General features: G+C 58.3%; 1 protein-coding gene across 1 annotated transcript; it reads left to right on the forward strand.

Annotated features, from left to right (window-relative positions):
- Positions 1–1,554: 1,554 nt before the first annotated feature.
- On the forward strand, positions 1,555–9,628 carry HCRTR1 (hypocretin receptor 1; the record flags this gene model as incomplete). The annotated part of the gene is made up of 7 exons (XM_080692814.1): positions 1,555–1,753; positions 1,832–2,010; positions 3,469–3,712; positions 3,991–4,106; positions 6,313–6,539; positions 7,693–7,814; positions 9,438–9,628. 7 exons carry the CDS (start codon positions 1,555–1,557, stop codon positions 9,626–9,628), a joined length of 1,278 nt encoding a protein of 425 aa, XP_080548940.1.
- Between the last annotated feature and the right edge of the window lie 1,048 nt (positions 9,629–10,676).

Here is a 10,676-nt window from a genome sequence, read left to right on the forward strand (position 1 = left end):
TGGAAGCGTGAAGTGGAATGCGAGCAGGAACGAGCTTCTGCCTCCGCCCTCCCGGTCTGGGGCTGGAGACCGGCTGGGGCTCCCTCCTCGCCTTGCCCCGCCCGGCGGGCCCCCTCCCCGCGGCGCGCAGCCCGGCCGAGCCCGCGCCGAGCCACAGCCCGCGCTGGAGCCGACCTCGCGCGCCAGGCAGCGGCGCCTCGGGAGGGGGCTGCCCGGCCCCCTGCCCTAGCCCGGGTCCCCAGGGGCCCGACCTTCCCCGCAGGAAGGCGAAATCCCGGGCGCAAGGTCCGGAGACCAGCAACCGAGATCGCCAGGCTCCAGGAGCCAACAGGTGCGGGGCGTGGGGGACCCCCAGGCCGGGGATGGGGGTTCTAAAGGACCTGCGGCGGGGTGGGGTGGGGATTCCAAGAGTCTCGGGGGGTAACCTGGGTGCTGGGAGGCTGGGTCACCATCCGACTCTGCTCACCTCGGGGCAGGCTCCTGCGGAACCCGGAGCTCTTGCTGACCCCACCCCGCGGCCCCCCGCGGCCCCTGAGGTGCTGGGAGGTCTCGCTGAAGGATCCACCCCCCAGGGGTCTCCCGGGGCGCGACAACCCTCCTACACACGTCCGGGGTCGTTCAGCCCAGCCAGGGAAAGGAGGGGGTCTGAGGGAGGGAAGAAGGAGGGGCCGGGAGCGAGGCTGGTTTTATGAATGGAAAGAGCGGCCGCGCGCCCAGCGACCCCTGGCGGCTGCCCGGAGCAACGTGTACCGGGAATTCAAGGGGGCCCTCGCAGGGGGTCTGAGCGCCCCGCCTCTGGGCCGGAGGCTCTCCCCTAGCTCCCAGGAAGGTCGTCACTTCCCGTGCCCTTCCGTGTGTGTGTGTGTGTGTGTGTCGGGGTGGGGGGGTGCGCGTGCACCGGGAGGCTCACCCGGGAGAGCCGGACAGGTCTGGTGGGCGGGGCCTAGGTCTCTACCTGCTTAGACCCTTTCTTCCAACCAAAAATTAAAGCCAGTTAACTGATTCAATAGAGAATATACGCAATCGGAACAACTTCCCTCCCCAGATCTGTGATGCTCGGTGAATTCATACAGACCTGTCTTAGTCACTTTGTGACCTTGAGCAAGAAGCTCAACCTCTCTGAGCTTCCATCCCTTCGTTGCAAAGCAGGACTCCCTAAGGACAGTACCCTGTGGCGTCCGTGAGTCTGGCTTCCAGTGCCAGGCTCTGGGTGAAGCACTTAGCCGCAGTAGAGCTCATTACTCCTCACCACCACCGCCCTGGGAGGTAGGTACCATTATTACTCTGTTGGAAACCAAGACTGAAAGAGAGGAGGTAAGCAACCCAGGAGCAGCTTGTGTGGAATGAGGATGCGCCCAGGTCTGTCTTCCTCCGCGATCTCACAGCTAAGGGAGCACATACGCAAAGGGCCAGGCACATTCCCTAACCTTTTCTATTTTCCTTTCCCCAGGAAGTTGCAGCTGGGACCCCCAGAGAGCCGGATGTGACACTTGTGGAGTCTCCCTGAGGGGAGAGGGCTGAGGATGCCCCTTGGCTGCAGCGGCTCCTGATCTCATGGAGCCCTCTGCCGCCCCAGGGGCCCAGACGGGGGTCCCCACTGGCAGCGGGGAGCCGTCCCACCTGCCTCCAGACTACGAAGACGAGTTTCTCCGCTACCTGTGGCGCGATTATCTGTACCCGAAGCAGTATGAGTGGGTGCTCATCGTCGCCTATGTGGCCGTGTTCCTCGTGGCCCTGGTGGGCAACAGTCTGGGTAGGTCTTGGGCTTCCCCTGGGGGTGGTGGGGCTGGGGGGCCGCACACTGCAGCCCCCTCAGGACGCCTCTTCACAGTCTGCCTGGCCGTGTGGCGGAACCACCACATGAGGACGGTCACCAACTACTTCATTGTCAACCTGTCCCTGGCCGACGTGCTGGTGACGGCCATCTGCCTGCCGGCCAGCCTGCTCGTGGACATCACAGAGTCCTGGCTCTTCGGCCATGCCCTCTGCAAGGTCATCCCTTACCTACAGGTGAGTGCTCCAAGCAGCCCTCGCCAGCCTCCACTGACCAGTGATGCCTGCACAAAACCCGCCACCTTGCCTCGGTCTCGGTGACCCTCAGACTTGTCCGTCAGACAGGACTGGTGGCTCCAGACCCCTGCAGTGTCATCCCCTTCTTCCAGCAAGGACAGGTTGCCAGGCTGGATGCTGGAGGACACAGTCCCACATGCTCATAGACATGGCCACGTGTGCTCACACGGCCACCTCCAGGTTCTCCAGCGCACAGTATAGGAGAGAAGCACGAGCCCTCAGGGGCGCAGGCACAGATACCTGCTGGGCTTGCTCCCTGGCCCCAAGGCCTGCTGGGAGCTGTCTCCTCCCTCCCCTCTGGCTGGCCAGGGTCCTCCCTTCCCCAGCAGTGGGAGCCAGCCTGTCTAATGGGGTTGGTGGAGTAGGAGGGCTGGCCAGAGGCCAGTGTGGCCTCTCAGTTGTACACCTTCACCCTCTCCTGTGCCATGGATACAGTGCCCCCCAACCCTGCTGACCCAGACGCATCTCAGCCTCCCAGAATGCCACAGGGTGACGTTCCAGGGTGACAGGAACGCCTCTGGGATTTCCCACTGTTCGGAGGTTCTCCACTCAGCTCATTAACTCTGGTGACCTTAAGCACAAAGATAGACAGATGAGTGTTGCGGATGTTGTTGATGTTGATTGGCTGATTAGAATTCTCTCGCATGAACAACGGAGTCAGAATGATTTTTAGAGAAAATTATTATTATTAGAGAAAGAGGGCAGCAGAGAGGGCTGGGGAGGAGAGACCTCCCTTCTCTCTGTCCTTCCGCCAGCGTCTGACTTTTATTGAAAGAGTTTTAACCAAAACATTGTAATCACAGGAGACAGCAAAGCAGTCATGGGGTGAGTCAGGGGGAAAAAAACCAAGGTAGTCACGGTGAATCAGGGAAAGAAAGGGTAAACAAGGAGGCTGTCGGGGCCTTTGCTTATTGGTCTCATTTGGTCCCTGCGTGCAGAAATCTCCACTTGGGTGGGCAGTTTGTTTCCGCCCCAAGCCGGACAGGGGTGACCTAAAGCTGATGACTAACAAAGTTCCCAACAGATGGGACATTCTGTGCCTCAGTCTCCTCATCTGTAACCGGCACCCTCTGCCTGGGGTTGCTGTGAGAATAAAGAGAAAAGTTTCTGTCACACAGTAAGTTTCATAAATGTACTCCTAATATGAGAACACCTACTGCGTGCCAGGTCTCTGACTGGACTTTCTCCCAAATGGGTTTCATTTATTCTCCCTCAGCCCTGTCAGGTAGATGGGCTATTCCCATTCTGCAGATGAGGTTCAGAGAGGGTGAGTGACTTGCCCAACTTCACACAGCCAGTCAGCGGTGGAGTCAGGATTTGCACTGCCCCGGGCTGCGCGGCGTCTCTGGGCTGCACCCATCACATCACCGTCTCTGATGCCGTGTCCCCACGGGGCAGGCCGTGTCGGTGTCTGTGGCAGTGCTGACTCTCAGCTTCATCGCCCTGGACCGCTGGTATGCCATCTGCCACCCGCTGCTGTTCAAGAGCACTGCCCGGCGTGCCCGCGGCTCCATCCTGGGCATCTGGGCTGTGTCGCTGGCTGTCATGGTGCCCCAGGCGGCCGTCATGGAGTGCAGCAGCGTGCTGCCTGAGCTAGCCAACCGTACGCGGCTCTTCTCCGTCTGTGATGAACGCTGGGCAGGTAGGTACTGGTGGGCACGTCCGGGGCACCTACCCCTAGGGCAGGCGTCTATCAGAGGCACTTGCAGGGTGGGTGCCTCCTCTCCTATGCACATCTGCAAGGGCTCCCTCCAGGATGGACACCACGGGCCACATGACCCAGGGCTCCCTGCCGTGGCGCCTGCATGGCGGTCCAGCTGCCCCCGGGCTTTGCTTTGGCCCCAGCCAGGGCAGGTGGTGTTACTAGCCAGGGCGGGCTGCCCGACTGGGCTTGAACCTTGCGTCTCTCGGTCCCCGCAGATGACCTCTACCCCAAGATCTACCACAGCTGTTTCTTCATCGTCACCTACCTGGCTCCGCTGGGCCTCATGGCCACGGCCTATTTCCAGATCTTCCGCAAGCTCTGGGGCCGCCAGGTGAGGCCTGCTGTGGTGGCGCTGTCTGCTGGGGCGGGGGTGGGGGCTCTGGTCCTTTGCCTTCAGGACATGGCATCCCGGCTGCAACAGGAGCGAGGCCAGGCCCAGGGACATAGGGAACTCGCAGCCCCAAGCACGAGCACACCACCCCCACACCCGGAGCACAGGAGTAACTAACCTCCTGCTGGTACCAGCAGCCATTCGCGTGTGCCATCGTCCCCAGCTGACCCTGCAGCCTCTTATCACCATGCCTCATTCGCCGCTTATTATGTGAGCAGAAGGAGAGCCGGAGAAGCAATGGGATGTCCCCAAAGCACCCAGCTAGTGAGTAGAAAATTAGGGACTAAAACCCGGACCTGAGGCTCCACGCTCAGCTTCTCCCTTCTGCACAGTGCTGGGGCCTGACAGCAGCAGCTCCAGCACCTGCCGGCTTCGGTTTTGTGTCCAGTGTTTCCACCTCTATCTAACAAAGGAAGTGCGATCACTCTCTTCCAGCGCTGAACAAGGGCAGGCCTCTTGCCAGGGCCAGTGGGGGGCAGAGGCCACTGGCCAGGGCCTGGCTTCTTTCCTCCATCACGAATGAACCTGCAGTGGCTCCTGGGAAGAGGGGTGCTCAGAGGCCCGTGTACTAGCAGGGGGAGTCCCAGGCAGCGCTGAGGCTGAAAGAGGGTGTGGACCTGACAGTGACCTGGCTCGGGCAGAGGCTGGGACTCACTTTCTGGTCTATTACTTACATCCTCGCACGCTGCTGACCTGTACCCAGGCTGTGCGGGGTGGCAGGTGTAAGGGGCGCTTGGAGGAACGTCCCATCAGCTGGGCCTTTCCTGGCTGGCCTGACTTGCGGGCCACCAACACCACCATCTGCTCTTCCAAGACCCTAAGTCAGGTGGGGCAGAAGCACCAGCCTCCTCCTCTGACAGACAGAAGACCAAGGCTTAGAAGGTCATGGGCTCACAGATGTCTAGGCTGGCTCTACATTTCAAGCCCCACGCCCCTCTGTTGTGGGGTGATTCAGGGGTGGGTGCAGTGGTAGGAGGGGCCTCAAGGATGTCCCTGGCTGCTCCAGAACCAACCCAGGATTATGGGCATCAACCCAGGTGAGGACCCACACTCTGAGGCCCAGGCCGTCCCCGGCCAACCTCCTCCTCACCCTCACCACAGCCCAACATGGGCCAAGGGCAGACCCAGCTCACCTCACCCATATCCCATTCACAAAGATGGAGCTGGGGTTTAGTTTTTGGTACAGAGGAGTGAACCCAGGAACATTATACCTCTAAGCCATACCCCCAATCCTCTTTGTTTTTATTATTTATTTATTTATTTATTCGTTATGTGGTGCTGGGTATTGAACCCAGGAGAATTTTACTTCCAAGCTATAACCTCAGCCCTTTTTTATTTTTTGAAACAGGGTCATGCTAGGTTGCTGAGTCTTGCTACATTGCTGAGGCCATCCTCAAACCTGCAATCCTCCTCTCTCAGCCTCCTACGTATTAGGATTACAGGTGTGTACCACCATACTGGGCTAGGTTTTTAAATTTTTATTTTCTTTCTTTCTCTCATCTATTTATTTTTGTGATAATGGGGATCGAGCCCAGGGGCATTCCACCTCTGAGCTATACCCCCAGCCCTATTTTTTATTCTTTATTTTGAAACAGGGTCTCACTAAGTTGCAGAGGGCCTAAGTATCTGAGGCTGGCCATGAACCATTGTAATCCTTCTGTCTCATCCTCCCAAGTACTGGGATTACAACCATGCACCACCATGCCCAGTGAATTTTTAATTTTTTATTATTTTGGAACACTGTCTAAGTTGCCAAGGGGCTAATTAAGTTGCTGCGGCTGGCCTCAAACCTGTGATCCTCTTGTCTCAGCCTCCCAAGTCCTGGGATTACAGGGATGTGCCACTGTGCCCAGTGAGCTAGAGATTTAAGGGGATAGGGTGCGCAGCTAGGAGGATGTTCAGGTTCCAGTTGTGGCCTGCCCCCCCCCCCGCCCACCTCATTTGTAGTTATTCACAGCTGAGAGCCAAGCATGCTGTAGGAGGCTTCACAATGAGCTAATGAAAAATCAAAGTGCATTGCTCACCCAGCCCAGAGTGGCCATCTTGAGCACGAGAAGCAGAAAGGGTCCCCACCCCCCGGCCCAGCAGAGAGAAGGGCTCTGCCAAAGAGCTGCACCCACCGCCGCCCTCTGTGTGTGCTGGACAGATCCCAGGCACCACCTCGGCCCTGGTTCGGAACTGGAAGCGGCCCTCTGACCAGCTGGAGGAGCAGGAGCAGGGCACAGGCGCAGAGCCCCAGCCCCGGGCACGTGCTTTCCTGGCCGAGGTGAAGCAGATGCGCGCTCGCAGGAAGACGGCCAAGATGCTGATGGTGGTGCTGCTGGTCTTTGCCCTCTGCTACCTGCCCATCAGTGTCCTCAACGTCCTCAAGAGGTGAGACTGCGGCTGCGGGTCAGAGGGCGGCGCTCGCCTGGCTGGGCCACCTCTCCACCGTGCCTGTGACCCGGTGATTAAATGGAGTAGCAGCCTTCCTGGCCCCTTGGGCTGCCAGGACAGCTCATTCCTTCACCCAGCTGTCAAGTCCTAGGGTGAACACGTGCACAAGACTGACAAGAAGAAAAGTAAATAGGAAACCTCACGTATGTTTGGGCAGCGATAGTTGCTACAAAAGAAAATGAAATAGGGAAAGAGGATAGAGAGTGACTAGGACAGGGGTTGCTGGTTTTTTGTTTTAGATACAGTGATGAGAGAGAGAGAGAGAGAGAGAGAGAGAGAGAGAGAGAGAGAGAGAGAGAGAGAGAGAGCGCATCTCTCTTGCAAGTTCGAAGCCAGCCTCAGCAATTCCTTGTCTCAAAATAAAAAGCCCTGGGAGCTGGGTGTGATGGTGCATGTTTGTAATCACAGTATCGGGAGGCTGAGATAAGAGGATCGCAAATTTGATGCCAGCCTCAGAAAGACCCTCATCAACTTAGTGAGACCCTGTTTCAAAATAAAAATAAATAAATAAAAGGGGCAGGGGGTGAAGCTTGGAGGTAGACTGCCCTTGCATTCAAAAATAAATAAGTAAATAGGTAAACAAACAGCAAACAACTTTTTGCGGGGAGGTGAGGGAGCAAGCCTACAGGGGCTGGAGGGACAAGTCTGGGCAGGAGGACACAGACCCAAAGCAGGTGAGGGAGCCCAGGGTTCTGGGGAAAGTCCATGGAGCTATTGGACAGGGACAGGCTGCCTGAGTTTGTGCTTGACCATGTCCTGGGTGTGTGATCTTGGAACTTTACCTTCTGAGCCTCAGTTTCTGTAGCTGAAAAATGGGTGATGTCCACTATTCATGGTGCTGCTGAGGATGGATGAGAAGGTGGGTGGGGACCGCAGGGCTCAGGTAGCTGATGATGGGACAGCTGGTCTGTCCCTCTGGTTACACTCTGTGCCTGAGAACCCAAGTGTGGTCAAGGCCTCGGGCCCCGAGGCCTGGGGAGGGGCCTCCCAGTGGGCAGAGTGGGCAGCGGGCACCCGCACACTTTGCGACTGGAGCTCTGTGAGCGGTCCCCGATCTGCCCCAGTTTTCACCGTCTCCCCTTGGCCCCAGGGTGTTTGGGATGTTCCGCCACGCCAGCGACCGCGAGGCTGTCTATGCCTGCTTCACCTTCTCCCACTGGCTGGTGTACGCCAACAGCGCGGCCAACCCCATCATCTACAACTTCCTCAGTGGTGAGTAGGCTGCACAGCTAGAGTGACCGAGGGTGGCCAGCAGTCCCCAGGGCAGTGGTCTCCTCACCCCCGATCCAGGGCCCAAAGGCTGTTGCAGAGGGAGGACATAGCTGTCCCTCCTGGAATCACGACCCTGCTCTGGGAACCCCCATCCACAGGGGAGATGGCCCTGCCCAGGAACTCTGATCTGAGTGGAGATGGCCCCAGCCAGCAGTGGCCAGCTCCCAGGATGGAGTTTGGGAGATGTACAGCCCAGGGAGTAAGTGGATGAGCAGGACTGGACTGCCTCCACTTCTCCCCAGGGGCAGGCACAGCAGGACACCAAGCAGCTCCTCCCTGGTCAGCACAGGCATAGCACTCCATCTTCCTTAGAGGGAGGGAAGAGGACCCAGAGTCTTACCAGGGGGGATGATCTATCACCCAGGCCTAGGAAAGGGCTTCCCTGCCCAGACCACACGCTGGCAGGGTGCCAGCACCCTGGGGGCTATCTCTGGATCCACCTGCCTCGAGCAACCTCCTTCTCATCCTTCCCTGGAAGCTCAGGCCCCACTCCCACCATGTGCCTCCTGTCCCTGTTGCCCTGCAGTTCCCATCTCATCCTTTACCTCCCACTTTCAAGGTGGTGATGGCCTGTTTCCCCAGGCGTGGCTCAGCAGAAGTGACTCACCAGACCTTGGATTTGGGACTAGATCTCCAAGGAGCTGGTCCAGATGACTATTCCAGCCTGGACACACATAATCTTTCAAAAACAGTAGAGGTTCAAGAACAGATCAGAGGTCAATACATTACCCTTAGTGTAACTCAAGAATTACTCAACAAAGGCTGCCTGGCTGGTTTCCAGCTCAGAGGCAAGAACCGAAGAGCTGAGCATTGCAGGGGAGGGAAGGGCAGGCAGGCTTCTGGTGCACTTGCTTTTATTTGGCTTGTGTTTACTGGGCACCTACTGTGTCCTAGGCACTATCCCGGGCGCCAGAGAGGCTGGCGGGCTTATGCACAGGATCAAGGAGGGTTTGGTTCCTCCATTCCTCTGGGGTGGTTGGGTTGAACGGGGTGGGGTGGTGTCTGTCCTTCCCTTTAAGAGAAGGGCTTTGGAATTAATCAGAACCTGGCTCAGCTTCCGGCTGGGTGGCCTCAGGCAAGCTACTGTGCCTCTGCACATCTCATCCGTGAGGATAAAAGCACCAGGATCCCTCTGGGTTCAGGGGCAGAGGCTGGGGCACCCAGCAGTGACTGCCACATGCAAGGGCTAATGCTGTCACTCCGCCATCACAGAGCTGGGAGACGCCTAGGAACCATGAGCCCCAACCCCCCACCCCACGGATGGGGCAGAGGTGACCTGAGGCCCCCGAGCCAGACACCACGTCTTGAGCCAGGCTCCAAGCCAGAGTGCAGTCAAGGAATCAAATGACAATTGCATTTTTCCTTGGGAGCCCCGTCGCTGGCTCGGGGCCTCTGCTCTCCCTGGCAGCGCTGAGGTTGCCTCGGGACTCTCTGTCCTGCTCTCTGTCTCTCCCTGCCCCTCAGGGGCAGCTTGGCTATAGCGGTGTGGCTGGCCCCTGGGCTCAAGGCCCTTTCCTGCTGCTTTTGTCTCCTTATGGCTGTGTCTTTTGTCTCCCAACCAAGGCAAATTCCGGGAGCAGTTTAAGGCTGCCTTTTCCTGCTGCCTGCCTGGCCTGGGTCCCTGCAGCTCTCTGAAGGCCCCCAGTCCCCGCTCCTCTGCCAGCCACAAGTCCTTGTCCTTGCAGAGCCGGTGCTCCGTCTCCAAAGTCTCTGAGCACGTGGTGCTCACCAGCGTCACCACAGTGCTGCCCTGAAGGAAAGCCATCCTGGAGGCTGAGAGGCGCAGGGAACCCTGGGCTGCTCCCCTGGCTCCTGGGGCCTGCCCCTGTGCCTCATGGGAAGACTCCTGATGCAGCCGAGGCTGGGGCTCCAGCCCTGGCTTTCTGCCTGTGTGACTCTGGGCAAGTCATTTCCCCTGTCTGCGCTTGTGTCCCCTAAGCAGGGTTGATGAGGCTTAAGCATGCTCAAGAAAGTGGACAGCTCTTTGTAAACTGTGAAGTGCTGTGGGCATGGTCACTACTGTTACAGTTCTCACTCGGCCATCCCCTAGTGTCCCTTAGCATCCTTTTGGAGCTTGGCCTTCCTCCCAAAAACCTCTCTCCTACCCAGTCAGTCAGGGGCCTTCCCTGGAGTCTGCTCTATAGGTCCCTACAGGCGTTTCTATCTGGAGCAGGGCCTCCCCAAAGCCCCGGGCTGCACTTGACCAGCTAGCTGCTCTGCTGTCCATGGGACCAGCCTGGGCCCAGCCCTTCTCCAAAGGGCTGGAGCACAGCTCCGCACTCACCAGGTGCCGAGCGCGTGCACCACAGGGTGGACCTGGAGGTTTTGTGGTGTGATAAAACATTCTCTGTGTGGCCGTTTGGCATGGAGGCCCCAGCCCGAAGCGATTGTAATTAAAAGCCTGGCACTGGATGTTCCCTTTCCCTGTCATTACACACAATCTGCGCTGCTTAGCTTGGGAGTAGAGGAAGGTGGGGAGCTGGGAGGAGCCGAGACAGGAAGGCCCTGGAATGCTATTATCTGCTGGCCCCACCCCCACGGGGTCCCAGATGGACCAAGCCAAGCCTCAGCGCGCCCGCCGTGCTGCCTCCGCAGCAGTGCCGAGCCTCACGTCCAGGACCTTGATCCTTGACACAGTTGTCTGATCCCAGCCCCATGGCCTCGGGAAGGTAAGGGAGGCCTTCCCGAAAAGTCAGCAGGTTAACAGATTGATATACTGTTCCCTCTCCTTCTTGGAAATCAGGGCTTCATTTATTTTCTATGAACTCACAGGATAAAAAGAGAAAGCCACAATCTTGGCCG

This window comes from Muscardinus avellanarius (assembly GCF_963383645.1).
Source record: "Muscardinus avellanarius genome assembly, chromosome: 3".
NCBI lineage: Eukaryota > Metazoa > Chordata > Mammalia > Rodentia > Gliridae > Muscardinus > Muscardinus avellanarius.